Consider the following 16,507-nt stretch of genomic DNA (forward strand, 5'->3'; position numbering starts at 1 on the left):
AGGTCTCAGCATGTTTCTGCAGCCCACAAAAAGCATAGTCTGACTTTCTGCTTTCACAAAAGGGGGCTGACGCCTTGAACAAAACAGCTGTGGGGCGGTGCCCTGGACTCTGAGACAGGAGCAGCGGCCACCCTTTCTCTGAGGGGTGCTAGAGACGTATATAGTCTCTCTATAGAGACGTATATAGAGGTAGTGCTATTTGGTTAACAGTGTATTTGTTCCAATATACTGACAAGACTCAGAAATGGGAGGTGATGGTACCTGAATACACTTTTGCATAAATCCGGCTTTATTGAGATAATATCTTAAATGTGTACAACTTGCCCTTTCACCATTCAGAGAAACCAGAAAGAGAATCAATGATCTGTATGATAAAGAAATGGAAGAATCACAAAACTAGGCACCAGTAGGCAGCCTACAATCACTAACTTGTAAATCTGCACTCGTGGGCTTCAATTCAGTCTGGACGTTTTTAGCTAGTGTTATCAGCTAATCCTAGTTCTTTTAGCAATGGCCACTTGCAAGCTAATGACAGCGTTGGAAGTTTTTCCAAATGGAAGAAAATCTACACAAACACAGGCAAAATGACGGCAGGTAGGCCGTGCCTTCCAGCCAGTCACAGAGCGAGGCCGTGCCTTCCAGCCAGCAAGTGTCAGTAGTGGGTTAGACTGAAAGTAGCGAAGAGTCTTTGCCAGCAGCATCCTCAATCCAGCCCTCCAGGGAAATCTCAACTTCCATCAGACGGAGTCACTGGATGCTTGTTCTGTGGGGTGAAATGGGCAAGGGGTTAATAAAGCAGAGAAGGCTCCTGGGTGGCTGGGATTGTCGTGGACATGAAATTTCCCGAAATATTGTGTATTCTGTCTCTGAGTGAAGCAGTTTTTGGTGTTGAACATTCAGCACCGGTAATTACCCAGGTCATCCCATTCACCTTTTTAGAATATTGGCAGAATATTGGCTTTCCCCCCAGTCCTCTGGGACTTTCCCATTCTTTCTAATATTGTTAAAAATTAAGATCAATGGCTCAGAATGCTTCTTGGCCAATTCTTTTGGAACTCTAGGATGCAAATTCTCTGGTTCTGCAGATTTAAAGAAATTTCTCTTTAGCAGGTGTAGTTTCACATCTGCCTAGTTACTGTTGGAATAAAAGGGCCCTGTAAAACACGATTGCATCATCCAGCTTCTTTTCAATCTGATGTTAGGGGCCCTTTAATCTACTGGACAAAGGCATTCAAGGCCCAGTGGCTGGCAGATGAAGCCAGACAAATTCAAACTGGCAATAAACTCTAATGGTTAACAGTGAGGGTGATCAACTACTGGAGCAGATTACCAAAGGGTAGGATGGAATGTCCATCTCACTGGCACCTTGCTTTCTCCCGGTCCCTGGAGCGCTCAGCTCCTGGGGACTGAAATGCTTTAATTTAACCCAAGTGATTAGGCTCAATATAGGGATTACTGAGTGTAATTTAGTGTCCTGTGCTATATGGGGGTCAGACGAGATGATCAAGGATCCCTCCTGCCCTTAAAGGCTATGAACGACTCCAGCTTTCAATCCAGTTTGGGTGTCTCTTTCTAAAAGTTATGCTGCAGCTCAATCACAATGTCTTGGTGTCAGTACAGGACTGGTTGGGTAATGGTCTCTGGCCTGTGCTATGCAGGAGGTCACCCTAGAGGGTGAGGAGGGTCTCGTCTGTCCTTACACCTCTATGAATGGGGCACAGGTAGGAGCAATGGGCTGAAATTAAGGGAAAGATTAAGCTGACAGCTCTTCTGCCACCATGCAGACGGGCAAGGCTCAGTTCAGCACCACATGAGGCAATTGGGAGACCAAGTGAGACGGTGAGGGCTGAAGTGTCAGCAGTACAGAGGTGATACCCAGCTCTGCTCTCCTTTATACCACCAGGAAACACCACCACCTTTCAGGTTTCTGTGACAGGGTGCACTTGTCCCACACTGGACAAGGAGGGGTTAACCCCACACTGTGGGCCAAGGAAGCCACATCCCCTGGCCCCTGCTGGGCATGCTTCAACTGGAGTACTTGTATAAGGGGGCAGCCCAGCTCAGTCAGGGCTGACTGCTGAGGAGGAGGACACACGCTTGCAGGTTCCCACCCGGGAGCTGCTGGAGCTGGAGCCCGAGACCATGGAGGCCAAGCCCAACAGGATCTGGACGGATACTCAGCTACTCATGGACACCCAGGAGATGTCCGAATCGCTGGGAACTTTACAGGTCAGAGACCCGGGAAATCCAGAGATTGTGCCACTGGAAGACACGGTGGGAAGTAGCCCAGGGGAACTAGACATTGATCCAATTGTTGGACTGGCTCAATGAAAATGATCAAGGGGCTGGAGCACATGACTTACGAGGAGAGGCTGAGGGAACTGGGGTTATTTAGTCTCCAGAAGAGAAGAATGAGGGGGGATTTCATAGCAGCCTTCAACTACCTGACGGGGGGTTCCAAAGGGGATGGAGCTCGGCTATTCTCAGTGGTGGCAGATGACAGAACAAGGAGCAATGGTCTCGAGTTAACACAACTCCACCAAGCAGTGCTAACATGCCCTCATGTTATAGTGAAGACAAGCGGGAGCCTCTGGGGCAGATGGGAAGATCAAGGTGGGGGATTGGGAGGAAGGATCTGTTGGAGGAAGGGTGGCTGGAAGAGTGAGTTTGTTTGGGGATTTGGGTTGATCTGGGGGGGAAAGGCCAGGGAATGCTGGGGAGGAGAAGCCTCCACATGGGCCCAGTTGTGTGTGTTTCTCTGGGCACGGGGTCCATTCTGTACCTTCCACTCCCTAGTTACTGCGTTGTCTCCAAGGTGACAACTCAATACTGTCGATCATTCTGCAGTTCACAAAGTCCTCAGGATAGCGGTTGACCTTGAACGCGTCCCTGGGCACCTCTCTAATGCGAGTGTTATCACAGAGAACCCGTGACAATGAACTTCTGCTCAGGGCCCGGCGCTGCTGTGGAGTGAAAACCCCGGGATTCTCCCACCAGAATCTACAAAGAAGCAGAAAAGCGGCAGTGTTACAGCCCGTGTTTATCCTTCTTGGGAATGAATTTAGTCGTGGGGGGTCATGATTTGTTTTGTCTCCATTGCTATGAAAAGTGGCCTTGCCTGTGAAACGGAAATACAAGTGGTGGTGTGGGACATCGGGGACTCGTTGTAGGCAGCAGCAAAACTCCCACCAGCTGCAGTGGGGCCACAATTTCAGCTGGTAGTTTAAAAAAAGTGTATTTTAATGTTAATAAATCTCCTATAGCCAAAATGCCTTCAAGATTTCTAGAGAAGAGTTCTACTGAAAATGAAACGAATTTTAGATTGCAAAGTCACGGGCTAAAAAGCTTCTGCGGGAATCACAGATGGTCTCTGGGCTGGGCTGTGCAGGAGCTCAGACTATTATCACCATGGTCCCTTCTGGCCTTAACATCTAGGAAAACCCTGAATTAAGGCTGCCGGCACAATCTTAACTCTCCCCTCTTGTATGTATGGGCTGTGATCGAGACCTTAATTGAATGATCACATACTGTTTAGTCCACAAACGACCCCTGGCTCACTCAATGCCCGGTGCTGTATGAACGAGGCAGCTGCCCAGTTCTTTGTTGTAAGAGGGAGCTTGGGGGGCCAGTCGACCTAGTGGTTGGGGGACCTGACTTCCTGCTCCCTGCTTGTGTAGTCGAGGTGCTTCAGACTTTAAGGCAGGATGGACGGGGCATGCGGTGGAGTGGGAAAACCTGGGTAAAAGGATCTGCAATGGTTGAGAACCCTGGAATAAATTGGCTAGAATAGTGAGCTGGCTACCATGGCCACCTCCTCAAAGGTTTCAAAGGCCTCAGGATCATCACCAGGTCCCACCTTGGCGAGTCTGACAGCAGGGGCAATTGCAGCTGGGGTGGGGTTCACTGGTTCTGCTGGAGTACATGGCCGTAGTACTGTAGCCATCTGCTGGACCATCTGCTGCTGCTAGGCCACTAACTCACAGATCCACTGCTGCTGCTGTTTGGCCATTCAAACTGTTGCAGCTCCTGGCCTTCTCCTGGGGCCTGCTTGGGCCTTGCAGTGAAAATGAGCACATGCCTGAGGATGGGGGAGAGCAAGCGACAGAGGGAGGGGGATGCAGTGAGCAGGGGTGGGGCCTTGGGGAAGGGGTGGGGCAAGGGTGTTTGGCTTTCTGGAATTAGAAAGTTGGCAACCCTATACTGGGGGCCTTTTTGGGACCCCGTCTCTCTGCAGTGCTAGACGTGCTAGTATAAGGGTCATCTGAGGGGAGGGGGAAATGGGACACTTCCCCCCCCCAACTCTCAGGCGGGGAGACAATAACTTATCCCCCCACCATCAAGCCTGTGGCAGAGGGGACGAGGGAGGGAGGGGAGGAAGCTGGCCCAGCTCAGGTCCCTCTGGTTTATCACTTGTTACTTTGCCAGCTCTGAACCCTGCAGGCTGAGATTCACCAGGCTTGGTCTCTGCCTCAGGCTGGATTTTTCTGCTGTGTTTCAGCAAAAACGGTTTGGCTCCTCTTGAGAACAGGGTGAGGGAAAGAGGTAGTGTTGCCCACATTAGCCAATTTTTCCTGCCATTTCTTTGATGAGCTCTAGTGCTCCCAAGGGTTTGTGGCTTGGATGTGAAATTTAGCAGGAGGAACAAACGCCTGTAAGTTACGGAGTTACTAGCTCTGCGCCCATCTGTCAAATGGGGCCCACAACACCTTCCTACCTCCCTGAGGTGTTGTGAAGATACATTGGTGGTACTATGGTAAGTGCCCTGGAACTGCCCGTGAAGAAGTGACTAATTCTGTATTCAGTGCAAGGTTTGGATGATGTGAGGTGAACACGGCAGGGGCCACCCGCTGAACAATAGGGATAAAACGAAATATTGAACAGCTGCCTCATTCCTGGAGCACTGTCCGTCCTGTGGTGTTTTTCCCAGAACCCTGACAACACACAATTGTGTCATTAAAAAGACTGTGTCAAAATGCACACGCACAAGGGTGCCGAATTCAGATCGCAGGCAGCCTTATTTCTGGCATTTCTGAGTGCTTCTGAGTGCTCGACTTTGCAAACTGCATAACTTTTCTTAATGTAGTGTTTTTGCAGGGCATAAATTATGGGAGAATGGTGGTAACATCATTGTTAAAAGGAAAACTCTGTTGCAACGTTAACTGTCAAATTAAACCTGCATTTCTAAGAAATGTTTTAAAAGTGGCAATATATGAAACAGAAATTAAAATTGACAGAGTGTTTGCCTTTTCATGTTGGTGTGAAGCAGGCCGGATTCATACACACAGGATAAATGACCCCAGAAATTACCACCTTTAAAAGAGATTTAAGGGGGTGTTTCACCTTTCTTCAGAGCCCTCTACAGACCATCCATGCACCAGTGAGTGGAGCTGTCTGGCCACGTAGGGGTTAATCAACTGCCCTTCCCACAGGGGTGCCCCTTTAATAACTGTGAATGAAACTCCGGTATTGGGCTGTGGTGCTCGGAACACCAAGCAAGCCCATCGGTGAGGGACTGGAACAGCACATGACACCAACTGCCAATTGTTCCTTTGTAAATAAAATGGAAGTGGAGATTCACTTTCCAGTCAGCCTACCTGTCCCCATCTCGCAATTTCCTGAACTGAGATCCAATGATGCAAGCCAGGAGAGGTCCCACTCTGCCATTGGGAACAAACGGCTCCGCCATAGCCCCAATCCAGATGTCGATATTGTCTGGTGTCCCGTACAGGTCCATGAACTTCCTGGCCAGCTCAGGATTTCTCAGCACTTCAGAGAGTTCAGCTAAGTTGCGAGGCTGTGAGAGCCCACAGAATTGCCTCCAGGCGTTATACCCTGCAGAACCAGAGCAGAACAGTCAATCCCGCCATCTCCCTCCCACCTGTGCTAGCATCTCCCCATTGTAGTCCATTCTCCACGCGCAGCCCGCTTTGCCATTGCCCACTAGTAACATTTGCCTTGTCCAGGATTTTAAAAAATATTTCAGCAGTTGTTGATGTGTCATCTAGAATCAGACACTGAATTAACAAAGTTCTGTCTTCACAAATGGGAGGGGGAGTTAAAGCTGAGTTGGAAAGTTCAGTGTCCTACTAACTTGATAACTATGTGGGACTGGGAGTGAATGTATCCATGAGGAATGCAGCACAGGACCTATTGTCAATCCCTGTTTTCAGATGCTTGTAACTTTCTGAAGTGTCACCGGGGGAGGGGCTGGCTTTTCCATGAGCTAGACTGTGTCCATAAGACAAAGTCCTTGTTCAGGGCCAACGTCTCGCTGGATGCCCCCAAGACCAGTGCAGGAGGCAGTGACTCCTCCTGGTGTCCCAGCCCCGTTACTCTGAGGGCTGGGGGATGTAAGCAGACGTGTAGCACCCCTTGCTCCAGTGCACCAGAACCAAGCTCTGCAAGATGCAGGGGAGTAAAGGCTGGGTGAAAATCAAACCCTCCATTCAGGCCGGTAACCTGGACACCATCTTCAACTTGGTCCTCACAGCCTGGCTAGGTCTAAATCTTGCTGAGTCTTTCTGTAAAACATCGCTAAGATACGGCCGTTCCTGTCCATCCACACAGCTACAGCTCTCGGCCAAGCGCTCCTCATCTTGCATCTCAATTACTGCAGCAGTCTCTTCTCGGGCCTTCACAAATGCAATCTTGCTCCACTCATAACAATCCAGAATACTTCTGCAAAGGTAATTTTCCTAGCCCATTGCTTTAACCATGTCATTCCTCTTTAGATCCCTCCACTGTCTCCCACTCCTCCAATGCATCAAACACAAGCTGCTTGTATTCACTTTCAAGACCATTTACGGCTATCATCAAGGTCTCACCCTGCCTATCATCTCTCATGCACCATCTAGGTGTCAGTTCCTACCTGACTGGCCAATGGCAGCCTCCATTGCCCGCCCACTTGTTAAATTTTCAAACAAGCATCTTCGAGTTTTCTCTCATGCTGTCCCTTGCACATGGGAGGAGCTCCCTGTCAACATGCTCAAAGCTACCTCATTATCCGCCTTCAAACTCTCCTGTGAGTGATGCCTACAAAAGCTTGCCAACAGGTAGGCTGCTGCTGTGCTGAGACCCACTGCCTGTCGTGCTGATCAATATTGTCTCGCTGTTTCCTTGTGCTTCCCCGGAGGTACGTCTGCAGCCATCTATTGTCTCATCGTATACTTAGATTCTTGTTCTGTCTTTTTGTTTTGTGTTTGTACAGGGCCTACCACAGTGAGGTCCTGGTCCATTACTTGGGCTCCTAGGTTCTATGGTCAAACAAATAACAATAATAATCCGAGGTTCAGAATCTGCCAAAGGACATTGTTTTGTTTTTGAAAGTTTGAGCAATTTCTACCAAAAAGTGAAGTCCAGATACTATTCCTGCTGGGAAAAATCTACCTCTGTTTGCCCATTTAAAGAGCCCATTATCAAATTTCTGTTCCCCATGTGGTACTTACAGACTTACAAGTCAATCATTAACCTTCTCAGCGTCAAGCTAAATAGATTGAGCTCCTTGACTCTCTCACTATCAGGTGTGTTTTCCAATCCTTCGATCATTCTTATGGCTCTTCTCTGAACTTTCTCCAGCTTATCAACATTCTTCTTGAATTGTGGGCACCAGCACTGTACACATTATTCCAGCAGCGGTCTCACCAGTGCCACATACAGAGGTAAAATAACCTCTCTGTTCCTATTCAAGATTCCCCTGTTTATGCCTCCCAGGATCTCATTAACTCTTTTGGCCACGGCATTGCACGGGGATCTCACGTTCAGCTGATTGTCCACCATGACCCACAAATCTTTGTCAGAGTTTGAGACAATTACACCAGAAAATCTCCTGGACATCTTCTCCTTGTTGGGTGCTGAGGCACTGTCCTCTCCTACCCCTCTGACTCGGTGTCCCGTTCGATGGGGTGCCCCCCGTTCCTCTCAGGGGTTTCCAGGGCTCTGCCCTTTGCTCATCTCCATTCGCTCCTTGGACAGCCTCACAGGCCGCAGCTCTCATCTGCATGCTAATGGCTCACACAGCTCTCTCCATGCCTGGCCTGTCTCCTACCATCCAATCCCACCTCTTGGCCTGGCTCTCAGACATCTCCCTTCGGGTGTCCTGCATCATCTTACCCTGAACACGGCCAAACCCAAACACCTTCCCTTCCCTCCCAACCTTCCCTCTTCTCCACCACGATCGATAGCCCCCAGCCCCTGTCACTCAGGCCTGCACCGTGGGGGCTATTTCTGATTCCGCCCTCACCTTTGCTGCCCATCCCAGCCATTTCCAAACTCTGCTGCTTCCTCCTCAGTGTCTCCAAGATCCCGTCTTTTCTTTCCATTCCCACACCAGATCTCTAGTCCAGGTCCTGACTGCTGCACCTGCCTCCCGCTGGCCACCCGGACGCTCCCTTTCCCTCTGGCCCATCCAGAATCCAGCGATAGAGCCACCTTCCTTCTCCATCCATCTGATCACGTCCCTCCCCTGGCTCCCATCAGCTCTGACATCAGATTTAAGCCTCTGGCCGCCACCTCCAAGTCTCTGTTCAGTTCTGCCCCTCCCTGGTTATCTTTCCTTTCCAAATGTTGCATTATCCCCATCTCCTCTACTCTGCCTCTACTCCCCATCTGCCCATTTGTCATGCTCTCTGACAGCCAATCACCTCCAGCCTCCTCCCCCACATCCCTCCTCCCCATGCATGGACTCCCCACCCTCATCCAAAAGGCCCCACACTATCCATATTTAAATCCCCCTTAAAAGCCTTTTGGTGAATGTTGATAATCAATACAGAATTGTTTTTCTCCTTGACATCTGTCTGTCCACCCATCCTTAGCTCCTCAGGGCAGGGTCTGTCCTTCCTCGGCTGTCTGGAAAAATCACATTGTGGAAGTGACTGCAAACAAAGCAGAAAGGGATGCAGTCTTATGCATACTTACCTGGAAGACCATGATCTCTTCCACGTTGCAGGTTTAAGGCTGGTAGATCCAGTCCAATTACTTGTAACTGTTCAAAAAGCCGCTCCTGGAGCTCCTCAACCACCATTTGATCCTGTTTCATTAGTTTCGCACGGACAACCAGCATACCACGGAGAAGCGGGTCAATGCCACCTGCAATGAAGGTCAAGTCCAGAAAGAAACAGAACAGTCAGTTATAGATTCTACCTAGTAGGCTACATTTTGTGCAACAGAAGGTTAGCCCCAATGCTCCCTTTGCTCCTCAGGGGTCACCTGAGATCCTTCCCACTCTGATGGTTGGGGAGGTCATTCCTAGCTAACAGTATGCACCATGTTCCCCCTAAAGAATCAGAGTAGTTTTTAAGCATGTCTGTAGACGCAGAGGCCTGTTGGCTGAAAACAACATCAGCTGCTCAAAGGAAGCCAAGCAGTTTTAGTAAACAAACTGCATAGGAAGAACCGGGAAGGTTTCTCCTTCAGGAAATATTGATCTTTGTGTTTTTACCTCACAGCAACAAAACAGGAGCTGGGAAAGGCCTTGCAGGTAGAGCTGGCTGGGCAATGTGTGTTTTGTTCCTGGGAAAAATGTCATTGAAATTTGTCTTCAAAAGTATAACAGAGGCTTGGGCGGCCTAGTGGTTAGATCTCCTGACTCTCGGCCCCCTGCTGAGCTCCACTTTTAAGTCTGGGGGTGGGTAGGAGGACCCAGGACCTCCCTCTCCACCATGTCCCAGCCCGGGGTCCTGTGCATACAGAGGGGTTGGTGTCCCTCCCAGCAGGGAGTCAGAATCCACTGTCCTGGGCTACTTCCTACCAGTAGGTTCAGTTTGGGGCATGGCCCCTCTAGTCCAATCTTCCAGACAGCATGCTTCCTGTAGGGTTCCCTCTTGGGTCTGGGGCAGCACCTCGCTGCAATCCCAGGCTCCTTCAGGCAGGGCAACCACGAACTAGTGAGGGCAAGCCCCACCGTATCTCGGGGATCCACTCAGTCAGTTCTCTCTGATTCTGGGGGTTCCTTTGCAGTCTCCCCTTGGCTGTGGAGCCAGGGCTTGCTTTCTGTCCCTTCTGGTAGTTCCTGCCTCTACACCAGTCAGCCCTGAACTGAACCAGGCTCCCTCCTTGTCTCTCCCCTATAGGCCTGGCATTGGCTGCAGGCATAATGGGCAGAGGTTAGTTGGGCCCAAAGGCTTCTTCAACCCCTTCCGTGCTGGTGGGTGGTTCCCCTTCTTCACCAAAAAGGTTTTCAGGTTTTCATCAAAAATTTGAAAATCAAAATTTTGGGACCAACAGTGGCAAAAAAGTGAAAAATACCTGATTTTTCAACTGAAATGTTTTGGTTTTCAGGTTTTCAACAACAACCATTCAAAAATGTTGTTATAAGTGGGTATTTTCTGTGGAAATTTTTATTTTGACCAAAAAGCCCCCATTGATTGAAAAAAACACCTTTCAAATGAAAACGTTCACCAAGCTCTACATGTAGGCGATGCATGCCAGGCCCTCCTCATCAAGAAGGGCTTTGTTTTACAGTTCCTTTTGTTCTGTCTAGTTTTAAAATGTCCTCCCCAATGGTTTTGTAATCCCCTGGCTTCCCTCGGAAGAGTTGGCCAGCGTTGAATTCCATACTCTCAAGAATGTTTTCCTGGTAATCAGCTTAAATTTTCCTTTTCTTAGTTTTATGCTATTACTCTAATAACAGCTCCTGAAACACACTGAACAATCCGTCTGTCGGTGATGTCATGCCATGCTAAGCTGTATTATACTGTTCCCAGTTTGATATGAACATGGTCCTCAGGTTCTAGACCTGGCAGCTCTCTGTGTGATGTCTCTCCTAAAAGTGTCCATAAGCTCTTTTAGCCTTTGTATCTGATCTGTCTATTCTCTTCATATCTGGCCACTTCGGAAACAGGCTCTTTTCCAAAGCTGGAGCAGTAGTTCTGAGTTGTCTTCCCATCAGGATGTGGGCTGGACTATATCCAGCAGTCGTGACTGGTGTTGATCTGCAACTCGGAAGGGCAAGGAATGGATTTTCTTGGCTGTCTGCCTAGAGCTCTCTCAGCCTCTCCATTTGCTTGTGGGTGATGTGGGCTGCTAGTAATGCGATTTTGATATTCAGGATATTTTGAGGTCAGGGCTGTTGGTCATAAGCTGATGTTTAATTTCTAAAAAGCTACACCGTTCTTATCATGCTGAGTCTATAGCGGTGACTCAGGCTAGACCCACTAAGGGATTTAGGCCCCTAATTTCCAGGCCATAAGTCTGAATGCAACATTTAGGCAGCACCGAGATCCTTAAACCCCTGCTCTACTGCTGCCTAACTCTGTAGACACCTCAATTCCATAGCTGCCGACATTTCCCCCACTGGGCATGCCCAGAGCCTCCGAAATCCTGATGCCACCGAGCTGCTCAGCACCCTAGCGCACACCTAAGTCCCAGCAGGATTTATCAGCGAGGTGTTCCCCTACCAGGCTTGGTCCCATTTGGGTCCTGTGCAGAAGACAGTCAGCAATAAGGAGAGTGGGAACTAGACTGGCTGAAGTGCATGCTCCCCAGTAGGCAGGCGAGGCAGCTGGAGTGGGGAAGAGCTGTTTCCAAATCCCTCCTCGGCTTGATTTGGCACAAGGACTTGAACTCAGCTCTCCTACATCCCAGGTAAGAGCCCTAGCTGCCAGGCTATTGGTTAACCTAAGGGTGGGGGTGTCCCAGTCACTCCTGTCGAAGCTGTTCCACTTGGTATTAAACAATTCATTGGGCCAGACACAGAGCTAGAGATGTTGACTCTATAACCTGGTGGCTAGGGCCTGTATCTATCACATGAAAGAGCCATGTTCAAGCCCTTGCTCCAATGACTGTTTACTTCTTCACAAGTGGTGAGTTCACCCATGTCATACCTTGGCTAATTTGGTTTAATCTTCAGTTCATAGTAAGTCGAGAGGTAGGGCAGTCAGTTCTAAAGTGGCTGCACTCTGTCCCATTGTATATATATCCAATCAGCATGAAATACATATAAAATGAAAGTGTCACCACTAACCGTGAGTGAAAGGAGCTATAGAATTGGGTATTTTTAAAATATAGCAGAATGCTAAAAGCTTGGGGGGGACACTGTTTGATATATTTGTTCATAATCTAGATAAGGCACTTTGTTTTCAGTTTCTTCTGATTTTCATTAAAAAATTCCTGGCTTTTTCAAAAGCTATTATTTGGTTTTTACTGATTGTCACAACTCATGGACCTGAAAACTCTGATTATGTTAAGAAAATCCAATCCATTACATTAGGTACGTATGTCTGTGTTAGTAAATCAGTCATGTAAATGCAGGGCTGGCCGTCAAAGGAACACAATGTAGTGGAAGATACACATAGGCAAGTGCATCTGTTAATGTACAGTTCATGAAATAACTTTTAAATTGCTTTTACTTTCAATACTCTTACTTTTCTCTGTTTGTTGCTTTTTTTTTTTTTCTGTCCTCACGTCCAACATTAACCCTGGTATTTACCCAGAAAACTGGGAAATTCATTTCTTGCACTGATTTTCACCTCTATTTTAGTTTTTGTAAGAAACGTTGATAAATCCCTAGATAAAAATAAAAACTGAAAACTACCACAGAGTAGTCAGAGCACAGTCCCGGCCAGGTGCTAATCCTGACTGCTACATCCTTTACTAGGGGCCAGATTCCTAAAGGTAGCTAGGTGCCATCTAAAGACACAGATAGGAGTCCAATGGGATTTTCTCAATAGGCATGTAGGTGCTCTGGGAAACTCCACTAGCTGCTAGCTGCATCTTTAGATATCTAAAGACCTTTGAAAATCTGGCCCTAGGCCTCTGCATCTCAGTCTCTGGAGCTGTAAAATGGAGATAATTCCCACCTTTGGAGGTCATGGTTGGAAAGTGCCTGATTAAAGGCATATTTAATATGAAAACAGTACATTGAATACGTTTTATAAAGGGCTATCACCAAAAGCACCATTTAAAAATGGTGGCTTATTAGAATTAATAGAACAGTTATTAAAAGTTATATTGAATTGTAACTGGGAATTATATCTACACTGATGAGAGGCAGAACATTCAGATAGAAGATTAAACTAGCCCTGCAGCAGAAGTGAGACACAATTCAGCCTCCGCTCAGGTTCCAGGTCTTTAAAGATACAATTATCAGCAAAGTTCGTTGCTGATGCCCACTGCTAGTTTTTGCAAATAATTTCATAGTTTAAGTGGCATTGCAAGGTTTCATTTACTCAATACAGTGAAAGTTACTGGCAGCTTTTAAAATCTTTCCTAGAGTCCTAGAGAGACAAGCTGGGTGATGTAATATTTTTTATTGGACAAACTTCTGTTGGTGAGAAAGACAAGCTTTCGAGCTGCACAGAGCTCTTCTTCAGGTAGTGTACTCAAAACCTTGTCTCTCTCACCAACAGAAGTTGATCAAATAAAAGATATTCCCTCCCCCACCGTGTCTTGCTAATATCCTGGGACCGAAATGACTATAACAACCAGGGCTTTGGAGCTGTGCTCCGGCTCCGCTCCAGCTCTAGGCAAAAACCTGTAGCTCCACTGCTCCAGAGCTGCTCCGCGCTCCAGCTCCGGGCTCCGCTCCAAAGCCTTGATAACAACGCTGCATACTAGAGTCCTAGAGTGGTTTTTGTTGCTCTTTTTTAACGTCCTTCTGTTTGTTTGTTTTCTTCTGGTGCCCAGAGCTGAATGCAGCATTTCAAGTGTAGCCACAACCGAACAGGGCCTGTTACCCTCTTGTTCCCTGAGCTGTTCCATCTGTACACGCAGCTCAAGCTTGCACTGGTTATTTGTGGTGCCATGTTTAGATTGGTCCACTGTTTGTCCATTTTAGAGTTTTCTGCCATTACCCATCACCATGGGTGATGCGTGAACCACCCATTTGGGGAGGCTAGCCCCTTGCCCTGCCCTTCCCCCACCCCCTCCCTGCTGGAGCCTTGAGTCCCCACTGTGGCCACCGGCAGCAGTCCTCCCAGCCCCGGGTCATCTGAGCGCCCCCAGCCCCAGAGCGCTGGGAGTTTGGCCCTAGCGTGGCCCCTAGCACCCTGGAGCCCTGGCCAGGTGGCCCCCAATGTGGCCCCCAGTGCCCCAAAGCGCCATGTGGGTGGCACGGCCCCTGCGCCCCTGTGCCCTGGAGCATCAGGTGGGCAGCCCCAGCACCTAGCAGCCCAAGCACCAGCCCCAGCTGCTCCGAGTCCCGGGCCGCAGGCCGACCCACCCCAGGCCCAGACTGGGCCATGGGGGAAGAGGGAGAAGCAGGAAGGGGCCTCAGGGTGGAGCATGAGCATTGCCACACCGGGTTGTTTGTGGAGGCTCAGCCTCCTCTGGCCTCTGATACCCTCCGCTCATGCCCATCACCATAGTAACTTAGTACCTTCCAGGTTAATTAGATTAGCACTGTGAGGTCCCTATTGGACTTCACAGAGTCTTTGGCTCATCTCCCTTCACCCTGCATATGAGAAACTCCAGCTGTGGAAGGTGTGGGGCGGGCGATCGTAAATGTTGTTCTGGAAAACCTCTTATCAAAGAAGAAGGTCTTGCAGACCCAAGACTATAAGAGTCTATAATAAATATCCCTATGGCCAGATAATTACCTCTGATGAAAACTGTTTATTTGCTGGAATTGAGGAAATGATTTATTAACTGAAAACATTTCCTGATGCCTAGAAACAAATGATCAGATGTAACGAGCTTTAGGTTCTGATTCATGCGCTTAAGTACATTGCTGAATCTCTGCCTTGCTGGCAAAGCAGGACTGCAGGCTTACCTTCCATTACAACCCTCCAGGAAGCACTGAATGTGAGGTGAAGAGGGACCCGGAAATTTGGACCCAAAGGTTCGAAATGATCATCTAAACGGGTCACAAAAGGCTGTACTGCACCATGACCAAACCGAAAAGCCAAGGAGAATACATTTGCCACGGTGGGATCCACAGACTCATCATAGCCCGTGTAGCATGGTATTTCCTTCTCAGTCTCATCTCCAAGCAGAAGTGGCAAGTAGTCTCTGTATGTTATTACCTGGAAGGGAATGCAGACTGAGTTAGAAGCTCATATACGCTCTTTCTAAAGGAAAAAACGATCACTTTCTAACATGACCAATAGGATTGGTCAAAAATTCTGTGTCAAAATGCAAAACATCAATGAAACAGCCAGGAGAGTTAAAGACAACAAGAAGGAAATTTTAAATATATGAGGCACAAAAACAATTCTAGCAAATGGCTTTGTTCTGTTACTAGGTGTGGATGGCAAAATTGTCCGTAATGATGCAGAAGAGGCAGAAGTCTTCAATAAATATTTCTGTTCTGTGTTTTGGAAGGAGCAGGAGGATGTATTCATAGCTTACAGTGATAATTAAATACTTTCTATTCCAATAGAATCTCCGACTCAAGGAATATTTTCAACGCACCACTGAACAGTGCACTGACCCACAGGAACCTTCCTACCAACACTACAAGAAGAGGAACTCTGCGTGGACTCCTCCTGATGGTCGAAATGACAGACTGGACCTCTACATAGAGTGTTTCCGCAGACGTGCACAGGCTGAAATTGTGGACAAACAACATCACTTGTCCCATAACCTCAGCCGTACAGAACGCAATGCCATCCACAGCCTCAGAAACAACTCTGACATTATCATCAAAGGGGCTGACAAAGGAGGTGCTGTAGTCATAATGAACAGGTCAGATTATGAACAGGAGGCTGCCAGGCAACTCTCCAAGACCACATTCTACAGGCCACTATCCTCTGATCCTACTGAGGAATACCAAAAGAAACTACACCATCTGCTCAAGAAACTCCCAGCTACAGTACGGGAACAAATCTACATGGACACACCCTCAGAACCCCGACCAGGGGTATTCTATCTGCTACCCAAGATCCATAAACCCGGAAACCCTGGACGCCCCATCATCTCAGGCATTGGTACTCTGACAGCAGGATTATCTGGCTATTTGGACACTCTCCTCAGACCCTATGCTACCAGCACTCCCAGCTATCTTCGAGACACCACCGACTTCCTGAGGAAACTACAGTGCATTGACGTTCTTCCTGAAAACACCATCCTGGCCACCATGGATGTAGAAGCACTTTATACCAATATTCCACATGAGGATGGACTACAAGCTGTCAGGAACAGTATCCCTGATGAGGCCACAGCAAGCCTGGTGGCTGAGCTTTGTGACTTTGTCCTCACCCACAACCACTTCAGATTTGGGGACAACTTATACCTTCAAGTCAGTGGCACTGCTATGGGTACCCGCATGGCCCCACAGTATGCCAACATTTTTATGGCTGACTTAGAACAACGCTTCCTCAGCTCTCGTCCCCTAGTGCCCCTCCTCTACTTGCGCTACATTGATGACATCTTCATCATATGGACCCACGGAAAGGAGGCCCTTGAAGAATTCCACCTGGACTTCAGCAATTTCCACCCCACCATCAACTTCAGCCTGGACCAGTCCACACAAGAGATCCACTTCCTGGACACTACAGTACAAATAAGTGATGGTCACATAAACACCACCCTATACCGGAAACCTACTGACTGCTATACGTACCTACATGCCTCC

At 48.3% G+C, this 16,507-nt stretch overlaps 1 protein-coding gene across 1 annotated transcript in view; it reads right to left on the reverse strand.

Annotated features, from left to right (window-relative positions):
• Positions 1-252: 252 nt before the first annotated feature.
• Positions 253-16,507, reverse strand: part of LOC117867698 (myeloperoxidase-like) — a 62,905-nt gene continuing 46,650 nt past the window's right edge. The window contains 5 exon segments of the mRNA XM_034752918.1: positions 253-763; positions 2,783-3,000; positions 5,595-5,832; positions 8,914-9,084; positions 14,705-14,957. Of these exon segments, the coding sequence (XP_034608809.1) occupies positions 2,793-3,000; positions 5,595-5,832; positions 8,914-9,084; positions 14,705-14,957 (870 nt within the window). The 3' untranslated portion in view covers positions 253-763; positions 2,783-2,792.

The sequence above is a fragment of the Trachemys scripta genome, chromosome 18, assembly GCF_013100865.1.
Source record: "Trachemys scripta elegans isolate TJP31775 chromosome 18, CAS_Tse_1.0, whole genome shotgun sequence".
Taxonomy (NCBI): Eukaryota; Metazoa; Chordata; order Testudines; family Emydidae; genus Trachemys; species Trachemys scripta.